We start from the raw sequence: 26,131 nt of genomic DNA, 5'->3' as shown, positions 1-26,131 counted from the left end.
TGAGAAAAAATGGAACTGTAATTGCTGTAATTTTTAAGGAAGTTGTGGCAAACTGGTACTGGAAGAGTTACTAAGAATAAAAACTGTACTTAGATCATATACGTTCCTAATTTAGCATGAAGTCCTTACTTTATTGATGCTCTGTTGAATAGAGACATATCTTTGAACTGCCCTGTTCTGAGGCTTCTAAGCACTCCAAATGTGCCCTGCCTTGCATGGAATTACACCATGCCAAGTCCTGACTCAGAAAATTGGATGTGTCAGATGTTTCTCATGTCCCTAAGGAGAGTATATGAAGCTTTTTATTTTGGTCTGTGTCTTCATATCCAGCTTTCTACAGGCTGGTTTTCTAAGAACCACATCCATCATGTGTACCTGCACTTCTAGCCCACCAATCAACCTGCCCTTCCTGCAGCACAATTTATTATCTAGTGACAGCTGTTGGGCTGTTTTCTGGCACGTTCAATTTCAATCACAGCTTTGGTACTGAAGCAATTCACAGGGCACTGCTTTCAGGTCAGTTTAAAACACACAATCCCAAGCACACAGCTCCTGTGTAGACTAGCACCATTTCCACTCAGGCACCAGGTTCTGACAACACCATCGAACACAGAGCAAAGCAGCAACTAAAGACAGGGCTGGCACATAAGGTTACAGCTTGGGACAAATCCTGGCAACCAAACAATGCTGCAAACTCTGCATAAAATCTAAGGCCTGCTCAAATTTCTGGCAAAACCCCCAGTGGCTTCCATGAAGCCAGGAGCTACCCACCTCCTCTCTCGGACCAAAGGAATGCCACCACTGAATATGGGTTTAAATGTCGCCTGCCCTGCAGCACACAAAACACACCTCCCTGCTCTGCAGCACCGAGCTACCAACCAGCTCTGCTGAGGCCACAGATGCTGCTGAACTAAACCCAAGGCAAACAAGTGTCAGCCAAACTTTTCTTTTCTCCTTCCCTTCCCTGAGTGCTCTATTCAAAACACAGGGTGGGGAGAAAGGAGAGGGGGAGGAGGCACAGATCATGTTTCAAATGAAAATAAATGCAGTTGTTCCCAAATCAGTCTCCAGCTGTTGTTTGTCATCTTCTCCAGGACACAATACAGGTTGTCACTACTTGGAGCCACAGATTACCAGCTAAGAAGGGTTGAAGGACAGGAATACACAGGTTACACTACTGAGATACAGAAAAGCTGAGTGTAGGAAGCATGTATCAGCCGTCTGCACCACACACTTGAAATTTCCTGAGTATGTTTTAGTTAAATTACATTAATGAAGCAAAAAAAGAAGAGTTGAGAAGAGCAGGAAGAAAAAAAAAAAAAGAAAATACTGTCAAAAAACATACCCACCAATAGTAAAGAAACAAAAATTAATTATAACTTTTAAACTTTTTTTTTAATGAATTGATAAAAAATAATCTCTAAAAGGTCTTTAGGCCCATTTCTTAAAAAAGGCAGTCTGTGTTAAATACAGTATTTCTCAATGGATTATCTTCTACCAGATTTTACTCTAGTATGCAGTGCTGATCATCTCATTTCTGGTCCAAGACTGCTGACTTCCCATCAGTGCCTATTGCTAGGATTATCATCCTTAGGAACTACAGAAATTATTGTATAATAAATAATGGTCAATGAATCAAGCATGACTTCACCACTGAATTATGCAGCTTCCCTCACAGTTGCCTACACTCACAGAACTTTAAAGATTAGATGGTTTAGCAATAGAATTCAGAAGTGTCCTTGGTAATGAAAGGAAACTGAAAAGCTTTCAGGAAACTGAAAAGCTTTCAAGCTATTACTTTAGTTTGTTTCAAATCCCAGAATAAGGAATGGAAAAGGCAGCAACTTTTCTCTCTGAAAATAAAATTAAAGATTTTTACTTATCTTTTTTTAACCAAACTCCCTAACTGGAATTCCATTATTTATAGTGCAATTGCTTTCAAGGCCACAACACATATGAGAAATGCAATGAAAACTGACAGCAGTATGGATCTGCACTTTGTAAAAGAGGCTCTGTGGTTACATCTTTGATAATTTTAGTAAGAGAAACTAAAAAAAGGAAGCAATTTGGTGAAAATGTCAACATGCAATTCCACACAGGTCTGATTTTCCACACAATGTTCCTCTTGCTGAGCTAGTGCTTCAGCCAAAGCTGATGGCACAGGGTACAGCCACACAAGTACACCACCAAAAACACAAACACACAAATAAATTACCTTGAATACTTTAGAAACCACCATCACTTTTAGCAGTGCCTATACATAAATGTCCTACCATAAATGCAACCTGCAAAGGGACTTTGCTTTCATCATAGCTCAATATGAAAGGGTAAACAATATTCCTTTGGGAAAGATTTTTAAAAACAAATGAGTGATTATATATAAGTGTTTTTCAAAACTGTTTTTCTCTTTTGTGAACTCTGCTTTGCCATGTTAGGGAGTAAGGAGAAACCAGCTGAACATAGACTGTTTTGAAAGTTTGCATCTGTAAACTTCTGAGACAGCCTGAGGGAGGCGGTGCTAATTCAGTATCTTATAATAGCAGGCAGCACGGAGATCAAAGAGAAGGAAGACTTGGCTGAAACGAACTATGACTGTTTGACTGTGTGAGGTACTAGTAAAAATAAATTATTTTTTATGCCTAAGGAAGACTGTCTGAACTGCAGCCCTTTACACCTTCCACTTTTCTGGGCTTTGTTACAGCCACAGAGCAGTAAGAGCCTCCTGCTGACAATACATGTCTTTGATAAACACTTGGAATAGATGTGAAGGTTTGGCTACACTTGCGTGGTCTTTTCCTTAAAAATACAGTTTTTGTTTAACTAAAATTTGAGGCTTTTTTCCCCAGCAGAAAGCTAGGAAATAATTGAAACTGAAGCTCCTTGAAGTACAGGTAGAGACCATCTCATTGTAGAACACAGTAATTTGTTCAGATGAACTATCTCAGCATCTGAACCAAGGTCTCAGTACTGAATACTAACTTCACATAAAAAGCTAAAGCAGACTCTGTCACAAAATCTGTGTTTTATTTGCGTGGGATTTTTTTTATGATCTTCATTAATTATGCCAGACTGCAAGTGTCTGGCTGTGATTTTGTCTCTGGGAAGACTCTAGAGGCTGGCTGACCTGTACACAAAGACACTATTTCTTTCTGTAAACCTAACACAATTGTACATCTAGTACTGAACATGGCTCTCCAAATGCTACTTAAAATACTGTTGTGCAATTTTTTTCAGAGCATCTATTGCCAAAGAGCAGCTAAAGTACTTGACTTCAGATTTCTATCTACGTCCTATCATAAGAGCAAAACAGCAAGTGATGCAGCCCAGAGGCAGATATTTCTTCAGCTAAGAGAAACATATTCAGACAAACTACATGGTGCTCGTGATGCCTATTCAATTTCATACAGGCTTTACGCTGCTCCTCTTTATTCATTAAGTATCTAAAAATATTAGGGTCTGATTGTCTTGAGGTGCTTTTCCTTTTACACACCCCACTGTATTGCACAATGGTGCTGTTAGGACAGACAGGTCATGCAATGATCAAAGGGTGTCAAACAGATGTAGAAATGGCTTTGGACTTAAATCATATCCAAGCTGTTATGGGCGTGAGCCCAGGGGAAAAAAAATAGTGTTTTCTTATCCATAAGCTACAAATCATTTGATACTCTAAATCCCAATTAAGCTAGTGCTTAAATCCTTCACAAGCCAACAGCTACCTAACTTTGAGCAAGCACATCAAAGCATTTCACTGAACTATGGCTTTGGAAAACAATGCAAGGCCCACTGTGGATCTTGTCTACCTGGATTTCAGTAAAGCCTTTGGTACATCTGCCATGGCTTTCTTCTGTAGAATCTGGGACCCATGGCTTAGACAGGTGCACCCTTTGCTTGATAACAACTGGCTGGATGGCCAGGTCCAGAAAGCGGTGGGAAATAGGAGTTCTATCTAGCTGGGGTATGGTCACCAGGGGTGCTCCCCAGGGCTCAGTGCTGGGCCCAGCCCTGTTTGATCTCTTTCTCAGTGATCTGGATGAGGGGATGGAGCAGCCTCAGTCAGCTGCAGACACACCAGGCTGGCTGGCAGTGCTGATCTGCTGCAGGGCAGGAAGGCTCTGCAGAGGGATCTGGGCAGGCTGGAGCGATGGCTGAGGCCCGGCTGTGTGAGGGTCAGCCAGGCCAAGGGCCGGGGCCTGGCCTTGGGCACAACAGCCCCAGACAGGGCCACAGGCTGGGGCACAGGGGCTGGGACCCTGCTGGGCAGAAACGACCTGGGGGTGCTGCTGACAGCAGCTGAACATGAGCCAGCAGTGCCCAGGGGGGCAAGAACGCTGAGGGCATCCTGTACAAAATATGCATCTCCTGTTGCAGCCATAGCGTGGCCAGCTGGTGTGGTGAGGCCACACTTGGAGTGCTGTTTCCAGTTCTGGGCCCCTCGCTGCAAGAAAGATATTGAGGGGCTGGCAAGAATCTAGAGAAGGGCAACAGAGCTGGGGAAGGGTCTAGAAGACATCCTACGAGGAATGGTGGAGGGAGATGGGGATATTTAGTGCTGGAGGCAAGACATTTTCACTCTCTACAGCTGCCTGAAAAGAGAGTGTAACTACGTGGGGCCTGGTCTCTTCTGCCAGGTACTGGATGACTGGGAGAGAGGACATGGCCTCACCTGTGGCAGGGGAGGTTCAGGCTGGACATCAGGAAGAAATTCTTCACTGAAAGCATGGTTAAGCATTGGAATGGGCTGCCCAGGGAAGTGGTGGAGTCACTGTCCCTGGAGGTGTTCAAGAAACAACTGGACATGGCACTTAGCACTGAGGCTTGAGTTGGCATGGTGATAATTGGTCTAAGGTTGGGCTTAATGATCTTGGAGGTCTTTTCCAACCTTAAGGATTCCATGACCTCAATAAGTGAAAAAGATCCAGAAAATATTTCCTCCCCTAAAAATAAATAGAAGTATGACAGAACAGAAGTGACATCATCCTATACTTGTGCCAGTTATGGCCTAGGTGCTGAAATGACAAATCCACTAAAAATATCTATGAAAAAGTGATACCACATTACATTTACATTTTTGTAAAAAGAATGCAAGGAGGGTTTTTCATCCAGTATCAAGACATCCAACATTGTTACTGTCAGTTAAACCATTTGTAATTCTGATTACACCACCACCTTGAGGCTCCATGCAAAAAAGAATTAAAAAGATTAAAAAGAATGTACGGATTCATTTGCTAATTCCTAGGTTCTTTGAAAAGACATTTACTATTTTTACCAAGAGTTTTCAGTATTATGCTGAAGACTGCATGTTTCAGATCAGTAAGGCTTTTTACTGCCCCCCCCCTTTTTTTGTTTCAAAGATGCTGATTAATCTAAGTTACTACATATCAGACGTTTTAATTTTGAATGTTTCCAAGCTCATGTCTGCCTTGCATCTGCATTCCTCTTTAATATACAAATACTACCACTGTGTATAAAGCCCTGAAAAACACATCACAGAGAAGAATAGCCTGCGTTGTATATATACGGCAGACAAACAAAATTCCATGGAAAAACACACACTGTAAACATCAATGCCTTCCCATTGAGGACAGCTGCTGTAACACAATCCAGGGTGCCTGCTGCCAGGATTTTCCACATGAGTGCATCTTCTTTTAACCGCTGCTCAAACGTTGGCTGAAAGAGGAGCTGCTAGACTGAACATGTGTCTGCGCTCGGACGACAAACACACGGCACAGCACTGGAATGCAGAGCAAAGCTCAGGGTTTGGGTGGGAAACAAGCTGCCTGCTGCCTACCTTTGGGCTGAGTCCACAAACACTTCTGAGCTGCCTTTCAGAAATGCATTTTATATTTCCCAGTGAGAAAAAAGTGAGCGTGTTTGTGAGCATGCATGCAAGACACAGAGGTTTTAAGGAGAAGTTATCAATAAACGAACCACAAGTTATGACAGCAGCACAAAATATATATCTCCTATTGCAGCCAAGTAGAAAGGAAGGACAAGCCTATCAGACACACTTTTGCCAGATTAAATAAACTAGATATTGGCAGAAAATTTCAAAGCTATAAAATGCTGGGAGGAGGAGGTCATCATAGGTCACTGCAGAAAACTACTTCATAATATCAACAAAATGCAAACCAAGTCATAGATTAGATAGAAAACAGAATCAGGTTGCCCTGCACAAAAGGCACCTTAGCTGCCAAAAGTACAAGAGCAATTAACGAGCACAAATCAGCTTAAAAGCAGAGGAATAAATGGTGTAAAAAAAGGGAGGGGCTCACTTGAATTAATGAGTTTGTAAATTAACATACACACACATTTATCCATACATACAGCCACAGCCTTCCACGATGTCAGGGTAAATCATCCTCACAGACTGAGGGGTCTGATTGACCCTGGACTCAGATGTCCTCCAGCCCACCCCAGCTCAAAGGGCCAAGCTGATGGTTTTTCCCTTGACTTCTGCTGCAGACTTCCTGCTTCACCTCTGCAGAAATGGAAGCCTTTTTCCTGAACTTCCTAGGCAATGAAACAACTACTACTGATTCTTGACATATTTCTTACAAGATAAGCCCACAAAGATTATAGATTCAAAATTCTAGATATGTACCAGCCAAAGCGGACACAAAATTATAGTAAAAGTTGTTTTAACTGGCAAAATAATAAAGGTTTCCTGCACAGATGAGAATACTCCAGGATACCAGAAATCTCCTCCCTCTCCAAAGCCATCAACTGATCTGGTGTCCTCTCTCTGAGTGACTGAAGTAAATAAAGACATGGGCTGTATGTGTGAGAGAGAGAAAGACTACATACAGATCAAGAGAAAGGAGTCAAGAAAAAACTTGAAGGATTGAAGCTTCAAGGATTTATGGGAACACCTTCAAAATTTTAAGTGTACTAGCTTTGCAGAAGGGCGTAAAACTACGTGTAGCCAAAGGGCTAAGGCAACAAATGGTTAAAAAGAGATGCTAATACTTCCTTAAGTCTTGTGATTCAGCAGGGCCTAACTCACAATTTATGACCTTTTCGAGGCTGGCAATGCTATGATTACTCAACCTGGCTCATAGTTGGCAGACATAGTCCAAACAAGAGAATTGGAGAATCTCAGTTCTAATCCCTGATCATTTACAGGGATTCAGCTGGATCTGATTCAGCAACACATGCAGGCACATGCTGTATGTTAAACAAAACGTTACCTCCACTGAAGCTATTAACACTCAGAAAGCACTCAAAGTGCATGCTTAACCAATTACCTAAATTGGGGGCTACATGTTCAGGAGACAGCTACTCCCAAAAGTGGTGTATTCTTCCTTTGGCTTAATTGCCTACTCAGCTGACAGTGTCTGCTGTGTTGTGGGAAGCATGCACATGGTCAAGACCAGAATTACTGTCCAATAACATGCATCAGACAATATTCAGCTGAAGCAATAAAAAGAATTATCAATGCAGCTACAAGGGCAAAAGAAGCAGAAAGCAAGCCAGGCAGATTTCTGAAACTTTAGGAAAACCTTTTTGGCTCCACTATACCTTGTCTCAGAAAACGTTTGCCAAAGACTCTCAGTTGTAGTATATCTTTAGGTTACTGACAAACCCTGTTAAATCTGGTGGCTCCAGTCTTTGCACGATTTAGTCTTGTAGCCTCTCAGCTAAAATTAACCTTTTTTTTTTTCCTTTTTGAAAAAGAAACCCAAAACAAACCATGAAAATAAACTGTTAAAAATCTTAACAGAAGCCAGAAGGAATCCCACATTGCTTTTAAGATCCTTTTGGCTATAAATGGCATCATCACATAGGTAGAGTTAACAAACACATGAACTGTGAGATCTGTTTAAGAAGTCTTGATGAAATTTCATTTTAAGAAGAAAACTAAATGGAACAACGATGTTGAAACATGAAAAATCGAAATACAGGAAATGAGCAAAGGGATATAACATAGAATAGAATAAGCACAAGATGTGAAGTTACCAGTTTCAAATATATGGGTTGTTGAACACCACTTGCAATACTAAAAATCTGCAGCTTTCCTTTATGTTAGAACTACCAGGTAAGCACCAGTACTTTCAAACACAGAATCAGGTCAAGCTGGACATTAAAAAGCTCTCACTTTCTAGATCTCTTAGAACATCACCTAAGAAAATGGAAGAGCCTCAAACAGAAAAGTAGCAAGAAGCAAATATGTGTATGGGACCATATTGATTCTTCTGTGAAGCCACACCATTTAGACATCAAATATCTTTTGAATTTCATAGAAAAACTAACCCCTTTAACTTTGTGAACCCCTGCCCACAAAGTTAAAGGGATCATGGCCTACTTTGCTGTGAGGAGGACCAGCAAAGTCTGCATCCCAGTAAATGAATATCCACAACATGAGGCAGAGATGAGAAGGTAGCTGGTGGGGGGGGGGGGGAAGCTCAGCATGAGCACACCGAGGGTCAGACATGGCTATGCACAATCAGACATTTAATGAATTTCTGCAGACAGCTGCTTACATAACTGTCAAGCTGTCCTACCAGCCCTTCAAAAGCACTGAGGCATTTCCCTTCCTTTAAGGAGGGGAAAAAAAGCCCACTCAGAAAGATAAGAAAAGCAAAACTCATAGGCTGCAACAGTCACAATTACTTATAATAGCTTATGACTACATGGATTAAGCTTTAATTATTACACTGATGCCATTTGTCTACTATTGGATATGCAGAGAAACCAGTTCTAACTTGTCAGATATGATGGACTCGTGTTTTCTAATGTTTAAAGAGTTATAGTTTGCCCTTGCCTTTTGCCAACAGTGTATTTCCCCAATTAAAGGAAGTTATTTTATACTATTTTAAACAAAGGTTGAAGAAATTTGCCGTAGGAACAAACTTCCTGAGCTTCATTATCCAGAGCTTTAAAATGACTGGCAAGCTTCACTTTTGAGTCATATAAGTTAATTGATGACACCATAATCAGGTCTAATCAGGTATTCTTTCTTCCTGGTAAATACAATCCAGGATACCCTGAGGGATTCTGCTAAGCACAGATGTAGAAAAAAGCACACAGAGAAAGAGGACAGGAACACATTTTTCAAGATGTCTTTTCCCCTTATTCAACTGTCGAAGAGAACAAACGCATTGTCCAATGGGGATTATAAATGAGCTTCTGCCCAAAGTTAAAACTGAACTTCTGAAAATATACATGCTGCCACTTCGAATTTCATCCTTCGGACTCTGACAACTTTTATCCTATAGCAAAGATTTACAAGAAAAAAAGGTAGATGTAAATGATTTTTAAAAATACAAGACAGATTATGAAATTATATACTTTGTCTTTCTGGTGAAAAGAAGGGACAAAAGGGACAAAGGAACCCAGCCACCGATTTATCCACAGATTTGCCAAGTCTCATGACAAGATGATGAAAAAACCTTTAACTATTTCCATCTGATGGAAAATGTAGTTTAACAACCTTATAGGAAGGCTCCTAAGAACATATCAACTAACTTTAATAAAGCAAGACTAATTAGCACACTCCGCTGCTTTCTTCCCTGCCCATAAGGCATCAGCACTTTCCCTCTCCTGAATGCACCAAAAACAGAGTTCAGATGCAACAGCTTAGAGGAACAAGTATTGAACAGTCAATGATGGATTCCTATGAAATTGGTATAAGATGTAATTTCAAGAAAAGAAAATTGTTAACGCCTCATGCACATCTCACTTATTTTGTCTCTTAATGGAGATAAGTAAAACATACTGACTGTTGTCAGAAAAATTAATTACTTTGACTGATACTCTAAGCCTTACATTGTCAAAGACCTGCTGTAGTACCTCTCTCCCCATCTGTCCCGAACAGAGCTGTTATATCTACTTTTCCTCTCTATACCCTGGAGTAGAATATACAATATTTCACATTAGAAGCAGCCAGATAGATGCTGGAAGAGGAAATGCCTAGTTCAAGGTTAGTGTAATCTCACTAGTTTGGGCATGAGTGAGAGTGAAATATTCACTCCCTGAACTAAAATGTCCATCGCACTGTTGAATGGAATCAATCTGAACCTACCTGTCAAGAAGAAGAGAAAAATTATCTGGAGGACAGGGGTTTGCCCCTGATGTCTTTCAATGGCTGTAAAGATACTGGCTTACTACAAGAAGTGCAAACAAGGCTGAGAAAACAGCCTGTCACAGCCACCTCCCTCACAATTTCATTGCTCATGTGGAGGTTACCTGTATCTTTACGTTCATAGGGCTTCTCTTCATTAAATTACAGGCATTTTCCAGCTCTCAACTTTGGTAACATCTCATCCTTTCTCTTATAAAAGAAACAGTTTTATGCACAGGAGAATTTACAAAACCTGGTTGTTTAACTCCCTTTGTGGGTTGTAAGACTTTCACTTCAGTGGAAGAACCACCTGTGAGCTTTCCCTCTTTCTCCTTTCCTACACAACAGCTTAGTTAATGAAATGGAGTATCATTTAGACTTAACTCCTATGAAATTAAGGTAAGGCCAGACAAGAAGTTCACAAGTCCTCTGGGGATGAGTGACATGGAGACAACAGGATCAAATAACCCCTATGCAGCAGGGCCTGCACATCTGTCCAATTTTTTCTTGTTGATTCACCTGGCAAAGGAAGTTGAAATAAGGGAACTCATGAAGGACAAATCACCTGAATCCCTTTATTCTTTCATGACAGCAAAGTATGCCATATCTGACGAAACTATTATTCAGCCAACAATAATATGCATAGCAAAATGCTGTCAGCCATGATAAGGAAACATTAAAAAAATACAACTTCCCAAGTATTGTGGGTCAAGGAAAAAGCCACTTTCTACAATAATGACCTCAAGTGAGACACACTAGGAGATGACAACATAAACTTCAGGATTATCACCCCTCTGAGTCACTTACACCCTATTAATATCCAGTTGAGCACTCAGTGGTTCCAGCACCATTACAACATTTTTTCTCATCTTTCAAGGGTTCTTCACTTTTCTTTTAATAGTTTCGAGAAACCAGGGAGATTCTGACATGCTAAAGTGAGAGAACGCTATAGGTAACTTTGTTCAGCTGCAGAATACTAAAGCTCTATCAGCTTTTAAATATGTGCTCTCTCTTAACAGAAAACAGATTCCAAACTTAGAGTTAGATAACATGTTAAGTTGTTAACTTGTTTTCCACTTTGCATTCTCTTCTGAGACCTATTCTCATCATGGACCTAAGTTTGAAACTTGTTTGAAAGCTGTGCTCAAGACCTATGCTGCATGATGTGTTGTAACAGATAAAGAATAAAATCACCTTACTTTAAAACTATAGTTCTGGAACACTGTGCTCATGCAACTTCACCTGCAAGGCAAATCAAACAGTTTCAAATTTGTATTGAGAGTAGCTGGATCATTCAAACACAAAGCAGAAGGACTGGGGGAAAATACTATCACTTATCTGGCCAACTTGAAGTTTTAACACCTCCCCACAAGCCCTGATGGCAGTAACTGTACTGAATCTGCAGCGACTGTATTGAACATCACCCAACTCGTCTTTAGAAATGCCAGGAGCAGGCCTCAGAAGGACGGAAATAAGGCTTTCTGAGCACTGGCCTATCTCATATCCAAAACAAATTTGGAGAGATCTCCTGCTCAATCCTTCTCAGAGATCAACAACTTTAAAACCAAGTACACTCTCCAACTAAAATCCTTTGTATTCAGAGTTTTTAAAATACATATTATGTTTAGATTTCCTCTTATTTCACAATCTTGAGGTGATATTAACACTTGAGTCTGTAGGTGACAAGTGTGGAAAGCACTGCAGTCATCTCATCTAACACATTATCATACACATATGATTTTTAACCTTTAGACTGAAACAATTTATCATACACACTCCGTTTTTTTTTTTACCCTTCAAAATAAGGATTACAAATAAATCTTTCCTGAAGTTCTAGCAAACACTCTACTTGAAGCATGAGTGAAGCCTGTTGAAATATAAGACTGCACTCATGCCACTCTGCAATGCAAATTTAGTTACCCAATTGCCTATTAACCCATAGTTGAGTAACTCCAAAGTAGGGAAAATTTCATGTATGACATGACTGCCCCCTCGTGCCGAAGTACATCCCCTTCCATTAGAAGTGTGATTTCTCACATCTTAATATGACAAACCCACTAAAGCAAGTCATTAAGCTAGTTTCTTAAGTATGAAACTAGAGCTATACAGTTCTTGTAACTAAGAAAAAACAAAATGTAAGCTAGGGATGATGGAAAGTAATTTGGAAAACAACACTGCACAACACCAAAGTGACAGGATCTTAAATCACAATCACGTTTATAAACAATATAAGGAAAAAAATAATTAAAGCAAATAGTTTTTTTAATCTCAAAGGCTGTTTTCTTTATATCATCTCTTTGTTCACAGAATGATCTGGGTTGAAGGGATTTTAAAGGTCATCTAGTTCCAAACCCCTTGCCACGGGCAGGGACCTTTCACTGAACTGGGTTGCTCAGATCCCCATCCACCCTGGTCTTGAACACTCCCAGGGATGGAAAAATACACAACTTCCCTGGGCAACCTGTGCCAGTGTCTCACCACCCTCACAGTAAAGAATTCTTTCTTATATCTGATCTAAACATGTCCTCTTCCAGTTTGAATCCTGTGGTCTGTCACTGTCACTATATAGCCTTGTAAAAAGTCTCTCTCCATCTTTACTGTAGGCTCCCTTCAGGTACTGAAGGGAGCAATTCGGTCACCCCGAAGTCTTTTCTTTCCCAGGGTGAATAATGCAAATTTTCTCAGTCTTTCCTGAGAGGAGAGGTGCTCCTTCCCTCTAACCACCTCGGTGGCCCTGTAGTTCAGTTATGAAATGAATTCAGTGAAGTGAAACAGCAGGACTGTGAGCTGAGCTCACTGGGTCAGACACACAGTGTGACCCACTGGCAGCTCTGAACACACAAGTCTGGATTCAACATGTGAAACAAACTGTACTTCCAAGGGAAAATTCCCAAAGCACCTCAACAGTCCGAGTGGGCTCATAGACACATACAGGAGAAATATTCACTTTTCAAATTATATGAATGGAAACCTAGGAACTAAGAAATGGCAAAGTTAATTTCCTGGGAGTTACTACTGAATATACAGCCACATAGTTCCTAGAGGAGAACCAAGGTGTCTAGAATGCAGCGTCACAAATTTAGTACCAGAAAACAATGAAGCAATCAAGCCAACTGTAATGATTTGAGTCTGAAACACATCAATTTGCCAACAGAATTAAAGGCATCACATCCCAAACATAAACACATCCAGTGGTATCACCAAGATCAGCTGACTTTCCTCCCATGTCCTCAGCTCATTTCCTCCTGCTGCTGCTGATACAGCTATTCCTGTTCACCGAAGCTTACATCCTTCAATTACTCTCTTTCCTCCTCTCTCATTCTCCTACAACCCATCTGCTTCTCCACAGCATCCCCAAGACTTTTCCCTTCCTCTCCAACCCTCCCCAACCCAATTCACTCCAGCCTTTCAGTGAGCTGACCAAAGGGAGTACAGATGGGACAAGGGGAACACAGGAACTAAGGTACAGCTTGCTGACTCATTTTGTCTTCCTACTACCCAAACCCTCTCCTCCTCTTTTTTCAGTCTCTGTACCAGACCTGTCACTACTGCCACGTGCACTTTGAATGTTTTCTCCATCAAAGCATAACTCTGTAGAGCTATCAATCTCCTTTCTCTACTGCATGTTTTATGTTCTGCAGTCTACACAAATGCCTAATCAGGTAGGAGCTGGACTCAAAACCTGCAATTCAGATGTGAATATTCTCAGACTTCAGATTCTTAGCTTGCTTTTATCCCTTCCTCCCTTCCTTTTTTTTTTTTTTTTGTTATCTAGATCTTTCTGACACAAGGACACCTTGCATGCATAAAAAAAGTTATTAACAAACAAGAGACTCCTGACATTCAAATATTTTTAATAATACATTCTTCTCTCAGTTGATCTGCAAACTATACTGACTACAGCTCCATTAGGTACAATCTATATTGAACTGTTTTTGTGAGAAGTTCATACCTTTAAACTGTGCTTCTCTCAGAAAATGAGTTCCTAGTTGTACCATGGCTCAGATGTGCTATTGGTGGAAATACTGCAAAGTCTGTGGCATACATTATTTTTCAGTTCATAACTCACAGGAAAAGTCTGAAAGCTTTCAAGTTTTCAGACAAAAAGACAAACAATTAAGAGCTCTAATAATCTGATCCTGCTGTTTGTAGTAATTTAAAATTATTCATGTGTTTCAATATGGAAGTGATTTAACATAATTTAGCAAACCTGAAACCTACATTAAGATGTAATAATGATGAATGGATGAGAAACAGCACACACACTTAGAGAAAACCTCAGAGTCCTGCAGAGTAAAGGAAGTACCCCAGAAAACCTGGCAGGTGCCCCAAAGTGGGTGGTCTAAAAAAAAAAAAATCCAAACCAAAAAGCTAACCACCACAAAACCCCCCACAAAATTCAAAAATGAAATCTTTACATAGGCAGAATTGGGTTAGGTTTCTAAAATAAAAAGCAGATGGACTGAGAACATTTTTTAAGTTCACTGAAGAATAAATACTATGGTTGCATCCCCCCATTATTTATTATCCCAGCAGCCAATTTAGGACTCAAACACAGCTATTTCTGGTCTACTACCTTCTGGTCCTTGGCATAGGCTCCACATACACCAACCACACTGCAAATCCTCTGGGACAAAGCTCAGTGCAAATCTTTACCTTTCCTTCCAGACAAAGACATTTCTCACAAAACCTAAAAATTCTGATGTTCCAAGAAATTAAAAATCAAGAATAATGACTGGAATGCCAACTTTTTAGTGTATTTATCACAGTTTGAACACAGATAGTTTTGTAACATCTGTTTAATTAGGCACACCTGACTTCCTGGTTCTGCTGCATTACCCATTTATTTTATGGGATGGGTAATAACAAGAACCATTAAACGTTGCCCAGTTTTAAAAATAGCAAAGAGTAGAGGGTGGAAAGAGAAAATAAATACTTTTTCTTTTACACTGTAGTGAGGAATGTTGTGATATTTTGGGGTTCTATAATCAAATAAAAATTATGAGCTATTTTTTTAAATATTAGACATTTCTATAATAAAATCACATACTTTAAAAAATGAAGTTGGTTGACAATTTTTTTTGTTTGCTTTTATAAAAAAAAAAAAATCCCAAACAAATTACATACATACTGGTGTCAAAATTTTCAGCAGGGGTGGTATGACTTTGGTATCTATGAGGTGTTCCCAAGTTACAGACAGTGTCAAATACGTACTGATTATGAAAAAAAAATAGATACAAGGGCTCAACTGCTTTTTCAATTAAAAGCTGCACTACATGGAAAAAATCAAGTCATAAGGATAGTTCAAATACATTTCACTGTCTACATGTTAAAGGTTTCAACGAAGTGAACTTAATGCCAGACACAGACATGTAAGTGATTTCAAATAATGCAAGGACCAGCTTTCTGTTCACTGCCCTTCTTATTTGTTCTGTAATGACCACAAAACTTTTCTGGCATCATCTGGTGCTTTGTAATCACACACAGTCTGGATTATGGAACTGGCCTCCTTGGAAGTGCCATCCCTCCAAAAAACACTACACCTACAAAATGCACCTTCACAACCTTTCATTAACCAAAATGAATGTTTCGTTTCTGCTGTGCTCTGCTCACTTCACCAGCTCTCTGCAGGACGTTGTGTCATGCTGAACATTCTCTGCCTCTGTTTTCAAGGCTGTAATTTTTAGGGGCCCAAAATTCCTGAAAGACCAAGTTCCTTGGAGCCACGCCACTCAACAAGTCCCCTTCTCAGGAAGAGTCACATTTCTGTACCAATGACACTTGGCTGCACAGGAGATGGAGGCTGGGTGCTGGGCAGGCCCTGATCAAAAGGACATGAGGATAGAACACCACCACCAGTTACCACTTTTTGATTCATTTCCCTTTTCACATTATACTCCACATTTTACATGGGAAGAGGAAAGGGAAAAATGAACACAAACATCAGTTTTCCTTGGGAAAGACAGACATAAAGGAGTAACCAGCCAAGTTCACAATAACAAGCTTCTGTATTTATTTTTATCCCAAAAAGCACTCAGTAACCACAGAACTGAGAGGGATACAGGAACCTGAGAAAAACACAGACCAAAACACAACCACAGGCAATAGGTCAGTGCTTAGCTTTAGTCTGCTAACAAGCTGACAACTAGTGTAAGATATTTAAGGTATTTTGTCTGCAAGACAGTGAAAATACTTCAGTTTTTCCCAGCTGAACTTCTTGCTGGAAGTGAAACAAAACACAGTTCTACGCACAGGGTGACAAAGTTAGAAACCCTCAGTGAAATCACAACTATATTCAGTCCTTGCAGTCACAGAAAAAAAAAATTTCAATCAAGAGTTCCATGATCTTCTATGAGCTTTCTGTCCAAAGCAAGTGCCAAGGCCATGCATGCTGCACTTCACACACCCAGCATCAAGGATGATGCAGAGAGCTCCCAATTTTACAGCTCTGCTATGGATTTGGCAAATGTTTAAACCAAAACCTTCCACTTCTGTAAGCTTTGCTACACCAACAGGGTGTTAATCACACTTGGCCATGTTTTTAACTTCGGAAAAAAATCATCAATAGTGATCAGAAAGAGCAGCTGCAGAAGAAAGTGTTTAATGTGTCAATGTTGTAATTGAATTTCCAGAGAAATACAGCAAGAGGAAAACACTGCATTTAGTCTGGATTGGGTACTGGTCATACTAGGAGCAGCATTTGCTTATGAATAAAACCTGCAACAATTTCACAAAGTTAGTAAGAAAAATGTATTGATAATATATTCAAGCAATTTTCAGGTCACTTTTACCCACAAAACGTACATCATGCAATTTCCTGGACAATTACAGTATTAGGCCAGGTAAACTAACCCATTTACGCCTCTTGGAATTGTTTCCCTGTGCATTAACACTTTACAGAAAAGTATTTTCCTGTAGCATTGCTGTTCTGGTGCACTATTTAACAATATTTAAACCAGCTGTTGATGTCCATTTTTCCAATAAAGTGTACTTTATGACAAAAGATGCTCTAACAAGACCTTATTAAAATTAGTGATCCAAGTATTAAAGCACAAAGGTCACATGTGCTATTGGTTTTAAAAACCATAATGTTCCATGCCTGGACTTGATAGCTCAGCCTGGAACTAGATGATTAGGTCAAAAATATATCAGATTAACTATTTCCTTGTTAGGCATTGTTGGTTTCCAACTCTGCCCCAAGCACAGACATGGATATCGGTGACTACACTCATCCACAGCCATCATTTCACTAAAGAATTATTTTTTTAACAAACACTAATATTTTGACCAATACCAGAATAAATTTTTTTCCTAAAAATGCATTTGCTAATTTGTGTCTGCACATGGAATAAACCTCAGTAGTCAACGATGTCTCTTGGCTGCCACATACTGACCTTGACAGGCATTCCTACAGCCTCATACCGATACCAGGTTTTCCTGCTGGAAAGCTCTGATGTTGAATCCAGTATCTTTGCTGCACAGATTTAGCACAGTCCATGCAGCATCTCTGGGCATAATGTTGCCCATAGATTTTGGAGTATTCCAATCTAAATGCTATTTACAAGTATTAAATTTTACAACTTCCTAACTTTGTTGCTGGTAAAAAAAAAAAAAAAAAAAAAAAAAAAAAAAAACCAAAAAGAAAAAATGGTATTGGTAAAAATTTGTTTTAAAATCTATTAATTTTTGCATCATTAATAAAATGCTAAATGTTATTAAACATATCCTTTTTATTGGAAAAAATAACTCCCAATGAAAGTGCACACATTATCAAATAATTAATCAAGTTTTTAACTTCTATTTGTTATCCAATGTATCTAAACAAAAAGTAAAGCCATTCTCCATCCTCACAACAGAAAAACTTTATTTCTGTCTTGAATTTTAATTCTGGAATTAACTCAAAACCATGATAAAAAATTTAACCTTTTTTTAATATTAGATAAAAGTAGGATATTTTATTGTCTCCACCATTCAATAAAAATTAAAATAATAAGAAGCAGTTGCACTTATCATTCTGCATGATGCCCAAAGTAAACAATGATAAAAGTTAGTAAGTGGGCAGTAACTTGTTGTTTTTGCAGCAGAGGAGCCCTGTACTTCTGAATCACTAAGCAGCTGGAGTCTGGTTTAATTACTCAACATCAATCAAGATGTAAAGCAGCACTTGGAGACCAAGGAATGCAACGCTCATCCGCAATACAAAAGAAATAGCTAAGCTATCTTAGCTTCTGCCTAGACGGTTTGTACACTAGAAAAAGTCAACACATTACTTTTATACCATGTCAGTAACATAAAATAGGCAAACAGTAATTTTGCACTGCACTTGAATGCATCAGTGACAGTTTGCAGTAAGGGAGAAAGGACCATAACAGTCTTATTTCATGCAGGTTTGCGACCTCTAACACAGGAGATATTTGTACAGTACTGACTTCCAGCAAACAGCAGCACCAGTGACAGCACTCCCCTCTCCAATAAAAAAAGATAGAAAGTTAACATAATAAAAAGAGGAGATGTGAAATTGCGAACTCTACTTTCTTGCCTGATTTTTTAAATCTTGTTAATTGTTTGATATAAGTCTTTTACTGTGATTATGCTCATATTAAAAACACAGCACATTAATGCTGCAGCTTGATGGAGTGCTACAGCCTTTTACAGGATCAAAGGGAATCTGATTATCCCTTCTGCTCTTCAGAGCTACAGACATATACTGCACACTCTGTCTAATCTATGAAAAAAAGCAACCACCCACCACAGTACACAAGAAAAGCTCCCTGAAGATAAAAGGGGTAAGTAACCACACGGACAGATGTTCACCACACCACTGATTGCACTGTCAGAAGCTGCTCAGTTGCTGCAGTATCAAGGGTGAAATAAGACACCATGAAAAACTGCCCAAGTCGTCAGCACATCTCAGGTTAATCCACATATAAAAATAAATATTGTAAATAACTGCCTGTTTTACAGAAGACACAGTCAGTCAACTTTAGCCAAGTCTGCCATGGACATCAGATGCAGAACACAGGAACAGTTTTGTCTGCTGGGATCCCCCCTGTTCCCTATAATACAAACACAGAACAGGCACCAGCTCAAAGGGCCGCCAGGTGAGGCATAGGATGGCTGAATAGATATATATATCCAGATGCAACAGCCCCTGCTAATGTCACATTTGTCTCAGCACAGCCATTCCACACCAAAGGGAATAACTGAGGGAAACAGTCCTCCCCTTTTACTATTAAATCAGCAGATTGTAAGGAGAATTCCTAAGGGAGCTTGATGACACACTGAAACATGCTGAATGAAAAAGGATGCTGCCCAGCATCCATCAAGCACTGAAGCCTTTTCTGTAGCAAGTCAAGCAAATGACTGGAAAAATGGCATGTGACAGTAACCAGTGATGACTGAACATTAAGATCTGGTTTTAACTCAAGGATGTTCTTACAAAGCTGCTATCACTGCTCTTCTTCTAATGTGCCCTGTCATTAATGATAAAATGGACCCCATGGAAGTCATGGTTTAAATGTTGCTAACAGCATTTCAAAGAGAATTCTTGTGACAGCAGAAGTCAGCTCTTCCATCTGGCCCATTTGAGAGTGAAACTGAAATATTTGCTCAGACTTCAGAAGGTCATTTTGGAATAGAAGAAGATAAAAGCAGGAATCTTTTACAATATGGCCTAGCAAATCAAAGCAAATAGGGATTCCACTCACTGATAATCCAAAAGAAAAGAGACAGTTATAAGACAAATACAGCACTGTTTGTTCTAGGCAATGTGGTTGTATTTCTTGCCAACAACCTATATACTGGTAATTAAAACATAGAACACTTCATAAAAATATAAAAGAAAAGAGAAAGAAAACATTATTTCCAACAAAACCCAGTGGTAAGTGCAGCACCATGGACACTGCACTCAGTGTTTACCAGCACACTTTATCTTAAATATTTCAAAGGGATAAAGAGCATCCATTTCAATAATTCAGAAACTTCCATCCGTTATCATGTCCTCTCGGTCTGGAAATTATTAAAAAGTCCTAAATCTGTTTGCTTAATTATTACATCTATTACACTGTTTAACAAGGAGGGGGTTATTTTAAAATGTCACGACAGAATGCTTTCAGGATGGAAGGACACTTAATAATAAAAATGAAGTGCTTTTTGTTTTTAATGTAAAGCTTTCCTTTGAGTGTAAGCCCACTGTATAAAATCTAAGATCACATCAGTATATCTCTGCAGGAAGAAAATTATTCTATATGTAAATAGACAAGCCCAATGCTTAACTAATTAAATGCATTTTCATCATCCTAGTTATGACATACCTGAAACATCTGGGGAAGAGTCATTAAAACATCAAGAATTATTGTCATTTTGATACAGCCAATAACAGGACCACAAATATGTCACGTTAGCTAATGCTTACACCCAGAAATACATGCAGTCAGCTGGATCCACAGTAATGCTGAAATTAAGCAATTACACACACAGGGCAAGAGTCTCTTGGTAATGGAGGCTCAGCTACAAGTAGCATTGATTTTCCACTGCTTTAAAATGCAGATAAAACCAAAGAGTCAACACAGTGAAACAGAGCAGGAGACAATCTGGGAACACACAATCTGGGAGAAATAAACCAGTGAGAAGTCCAGAGAAGAGGGCTGGTATTGCTGCAGTCCCCTTTTCTATTTCACTTTTGCAACACAACAGACCACAGCAAGCATTAAAGGACCAAGTTTTGTCAGAAACATCACACTGTGTGATGTTTCATTTTTTAAACTGTTACAGGCAATTTTATAGGTTGTCTTGTTTGAACATCAGGCCTAGTGTCCTTTAATTATTATTTTTGTTTCCTCAAAGGGATACTGATAGTGGTTAACTGATAGAGCAGTCTTTCTTAATGAAAGATTTCCCATTAGCAATTCCATAGAAGGAGGGCTACATTAAATACAACATTTACTTCAATAGAGGTTTAAAATAGAGTTAGACATATGTCCTGCCAAAAAAAACCCCCACACCTGCATTCTTATAATTGGACACAGAACCAGTACTATTAAACTCAGTGAGAATATGCATCTACATTTACCAAAAGATAATAATTTTTGCATAAACAAGCAGGGATCTGAAATTTAATTTAAAGGGAAGCCTTAAGCCCTTTACCACAAGGGTTGAAATTTGGCATTCACTTTCCAGGACTAGCGAAGGAAAGGAACTCGGCCTCGTTGGTTTCTAAACCACAAGGATGCCAAGTGTTTCCTCTTCAGTACCACAGCATGTGCCCCACTGTTCTGACATATCTGTGCTACCTGTCAAAAGGAAATATTTTTCATACTGTTGGCTAAAAGCTTTCTAGCTACATGTCTCAAATTAACTATGTAAAATTTACTCATGTATTCATGACTTTCAAAAATTAACATCTATTCTGGAGTCACCTTTTTGTGATTAATGGATAAGTTAATGCACATGTTGCAATTGGTCAGGAAATAGTTCCATGAATCCCAAATCCATGCATCCTCAGGTCAAGTATTTTACATTATGCTTCCAATTCTGAAAATGTCTTTGTGTTTCTGCTTCTCTGATAGAGTATGAACTGCTTTTAAGACCTAAAACTAGATATACTCACACTTAATTTGACCTGTCTATACTGTGGCTAGTGCCATAATTTTGTTGAGTATTTGGGTTTGCATTAAAAAACACAGATTTTCACTAACTTTTTGACTAACTCTCCTATCTGGTGCTGACACTGTTTAAGGTCTTTTAATTAACTGTGCACAAAGTACATGCACCTTCAAGCAAACAAGTCTCAGGATCTACATTTGGGCACCCATGTTTCAAAGGGACACATTTAAATTAATTTTTTATTGATTTAAATTAACATTTTATCCAGTTTTACATTTCATCCAATTCATTTAGTTTTGAATTGAAACCAAAAGTCTTAAAAGAACCAAAGAATCCTATTTGCTCCACCCTAGCAGAGGCTCAATTCAAATTCAAATGTACAGATTTTGTACTGTCCCATCATTCATGCCTTAGAGCAATCTAGGGAAATTTAAACAAAGGTTACAACCAAAAATTAAGGGAGTAAAAGAGTATTATATGTTACTAAAAGTTGAGAGTGTTCATTTGGTGATGTTCTTCATCTGAAACACACCTATTCAGCTACTACCCAAACTGGACTTAAAGATGACAGAGTGCTTTGTGAAATGTATCAATAAGAAATAGCTACATAATTCCCAGACTCAGAAAAGATAATGGAAACTCCTAGCACACAAATTTATTAAAAAAAAAAAAAAAAAAAAAAAAAGTGGTTTTGTTGCTCCATTGTTCTTGTCTAAGGCTTGAGGAAATTTATTACTTCCTCCTCCTGCTTGTACTAAGAAATCTTCCAGAATACAAGTCTCTTAAATCCCCTTCCTACAAACAGATGTACACTTGGGTGAATCAGATGAAAATGCCAATACCTTTGCTTGGGGACAGGGAAGACTCCCCCCAAACATATTCTTTTTCTTTAATAAATGCCCTTCCAAAATGGCTCTAAAAATTATTTTGTAATATTTAGTAGTCTGCTAACTATAGTGTATAGGAAGAAGGCCTGGAAGTTGGCAGCAGGCATTTCTGCATGTTTTGTACCTCAGAAATACAAGTATGTCAAGAATTTTCATCTGTGGTTTCACTGCAGAAATCCTCACATTTCTAGAGTGGAAAACATTGTTTCATTCCTCTACTAGAGGATATACTGCCACACATTTACTATGGCAAACAATTAACATTTTTCAGGATTTTGAATTACACAACGTCAGAAGATTTAAAGGCATTTAAAGAAAAATCTGCTGCAACACTTTTTTTTTTAAGAATAATCTGAGAACCTGAAATACCATTTTAGCATAAAAGACAAGTGGAAAATCATCTTCCACAAGGGAAAATACTAATGTCCCCTCCCATGCACACACCCCTACAGGCCTATGTCAGATCTTTTTTTAATATACAACAAAGCAATAATAATGATCAGAGTTTTTCTTCAAATGTAGAACATAATTTGACCATTAGAGAACGTGCTGCTGAAATAGAGAGACTTGTATTTCATACCAGTAGTATGTAAAATTTGCACTTCAAAACTATTCCACTGGAAAATGGTGGAGGGAGTAAGATAACCTTCACCAGGCAAGTACTCCCACACACTGCCTCCACACAAAAATCTTGAGGCTATCAGCCATCAGCTGCCCAGAGACATTAGCTGAAAACTAAAGCCTTGTGTCACAGTCAAGTGAACTTGTCTTTAGGTCAGCATGAAGATTTACTGGCGGTCAGAACAGGATACTCCAACGTCAAGGTGAAAAGGGTTTGACGCAAGCATCTGAGATATTTGAGCCCTGTCAGCCCCTCCCACCTCAAGTGCCTTCTCTTGTCTAAGCCAACCAATGCCCAGTTCTACAGGCTGGACTTACTGCGAGATGTGAGTTATTGGGGTCAGCAGGGTCTCGCCCTCCAGGTCAAGCTCATCGGCAAAGCTGCTGGTCCTGATGAAGGGTCCTGTGCTCACATCTAGAAATGCTGGGCTCTTTTTTACTGTGGGAAAAGCATGCAGATAACAGTTCAAGCAACAGCATTTGTCTGCAGCTCACCTGGACCGCTGAAATGCTGTACATTTTAAAAGAATACTGAAAACAAAAGTTGGTACCAAAATTGCAAGTACCGCAGAGTTCACAAAAGGCAAAATTTTAACTCTTCCTCTGCCCAAAGTATTTGAACTTCTGGTGAAGAATAAAACTAATTTTATTTTTTTTTATTTGTGTTCATCCTCCTGATACATTAGAATATTCAGTATCTATATGACAGAGAGCTTCTTCTAATAATGCTCTTCTTGCATTATTAAGAGACAATTTGCTGGTTCCCTCTCACACTACGGCATGAGGCCAGCTCAACTTTGGGCTCAGAATCAGGACAGGTGGCAAGATCTCCAGCTCATCCCAGACAAAGTTCTTACTGGGAAGGTTGGTTCACAAAACTTCAGAAATTGAAAGTTTTACTGGCAGATTTACTTGCAGATCATCATTTTCACGGATCCAAGAAATCAGGGAGAGTGTCACAGTTTTCATTTTTAAACTCAGGCTCTGAAATTCTATCAGATACTAAGAACACCAAGTGCTTTTTCTAACATGGCTCTAGCATTTGTTAGAGAAGCCACAGCATTTGCATATAAATAAAACTACTGGTGTGGTTTACATGATTGTAAATGAATTTACAGAAAATAAAATTTGATAACATTCCATATAAATCATACGTAATTGTGACAAGTCCACAGAAACCTTTGTCAGTCCAACTGGCTGGAATATGCAATAAAACAATTAAAATGTAGTAATTTATGAAAACTCTACTTATATTTATGAAATATTCAATAAAATATTTTATAATATAGCAGTAAATAATGCTCCGCCAAAAAGCCACACAAAACCTAAAGGAATACAACAGAAATAGATAACTTAAATGTAGCTGATATTTCCTGAGAATTCAAATGGGAATATCAGGAAACAATTATTTTCTTTTAATGTAACCATTTTACTCAGGTAATTGGGTCTTTTCATATGGGAGAAATGGATTTGAATTTAAAAAAACCAGAAGACAAAGTATTAATTCATCTTTAAGCACATGGCTCTCCAAACTACAAAAGGAAAGCCTCTGAACTCCAGAAATTGTAATAGGAAAGGATGACCTCTGAAATCACAGTTTAAAAAAAAAATAAGATAACGGCTAGGAGATAAATTTATTACAAGCAAGAGCTACTTGTAGCACTTAAAAATTAAGATTTTGTAGCAAGTTTTAGGAAGCACTAATTTCTATTTTTGCTTTTAGCATCATACTAATATTATGGTATTATACTACTTAATTCCTTTACTATAGCCATCATTCAAAAACATGGCTGTGAAACCAGCAAAATAATTCCAGATAGAGATGTGCAGTGAAATGTGTTCCAAACTTTTCAAACTTTTCTTCGAGCTTTCACCAAATTAATTTTAAATGCTTTCATTTCTACATGACATAAATGAAACTTTCCCAATTTCTAGCAAATAGGGACTTGCAAATGTTTTTGTTTTCCTGATGGCAAGTGATAAAAACTGCTGAACCTAAAGCCATGTAAAGTGTTTGCTGAACACTCATGAGACTGTGCTCATGAGAGACACAGCACACTCCACACGCAGGGGGATCTGCAGCAGCAGCAGTTCTTGGGACAGTCACAGCTATTGCTTTCCAGTTTTGTGGGAAGGGAAAGAAGGACTGGCATAATGAAAAAAGAACCAGAAGTATGGGGATTTTTGAAGGAATCTTGAATGAGTTAGAGATGGGATTTCTGAGTTTTTAGATGGTGTGGTTTATTTTTCTTATTTTCTACATTGGTAGGAAGTGTGAGTTTGGCTCAAATCTTTACTGTATGGTTCAGAAACTTACAAGATTCCTAGTTATAAGTCTTTTATGGGATTTATTGACTAATAAAAAACTGCTAATAAGGATATTTATGTTTTTGACCTAATCAAATATTTCATCTTATGGACTCACATTACAGTCTAAGTTTTTTTTAGTTAATCATGTTATGATACATAACCTACAGCACTAAACTCCTAAACTCACATTACAGTGGTTTTTTTAGTAAATCATGTTATGATACATAACTTACAGCACTCTAAACTCCTTGTTTCCTTTTGTAACTACTTTTATTTTTTCTATATTCTAAATTCCAAAACTCTAAACCTTCTTCTTCTTAATGTGTTTCTGCTTTAAACTATTAATTCACATTCTCGCTTCTAGTACCTAAGTTTGGAAGCCTTTTCCAATGTCTCAAATCAAATTCTCTGTTTTAATTCTAAGCTTTGAAAATTCCCTGCATTTCAAATTCTAACACCAAAGTCAAGACTGGGCTTTGGCCTATTTGAAAGAATCCTTGTGTGAGCACATAGCAAGCAGGAGCTGATTAGAATGAGGCAAATATGGTATCTGCTTCCCTCTGCTTTAAAAATTTCTGAGATGATCATAACTAAGAAAAAAACAAGCCCTTATGAAAGTTTCTCTGCCTCAAAGTGTCTTGAAACAGGG

The 26,131-nt window shown here is 38.7% G+C and overlaps 1 protein-coding gene across 1 annotated transcript in view; it reads right to left on the bottom strand.

Moving 5' to 3' along the window:
• The window catches only part of KCNQ1 (potassium voltage-gated channel subfamily Q member 1), a 335,951-nt gene that overhangs the window by 203,550 nt on the left and 106,270 nt on the right, over positions 1–26,131 (bottom strand). The window contains exon 13 of the mRNA XM_058026420.1: positions 23,491–23,611. Coding sequence (XP_057882403.1) covers positions 23,491–23,611 — 121 coding nt within the window. The remainder of the gene's footprint in view (positions 1–23,490; positions 23,612–26,131) is intronic.

The sequence above is a fragment of the Melospiza georgiana genome, chromosome 6 (genome assembly GCF_028018845.1).
Source record: "Melospiza georgiana isolate bMelGeo1 chromosome 6, bMelGeo1.pri, whole genome shotgun sequence".
Taxonomy (NCBI): Eukaryota; Metazoa; Chordata; class Aves; order Passeriformes; family Passerellidae; genus Melospiza; species Melospiza georgiana.
This window is presented reverse-complemented; position numbering and strand designations above follow the sequence as displayed.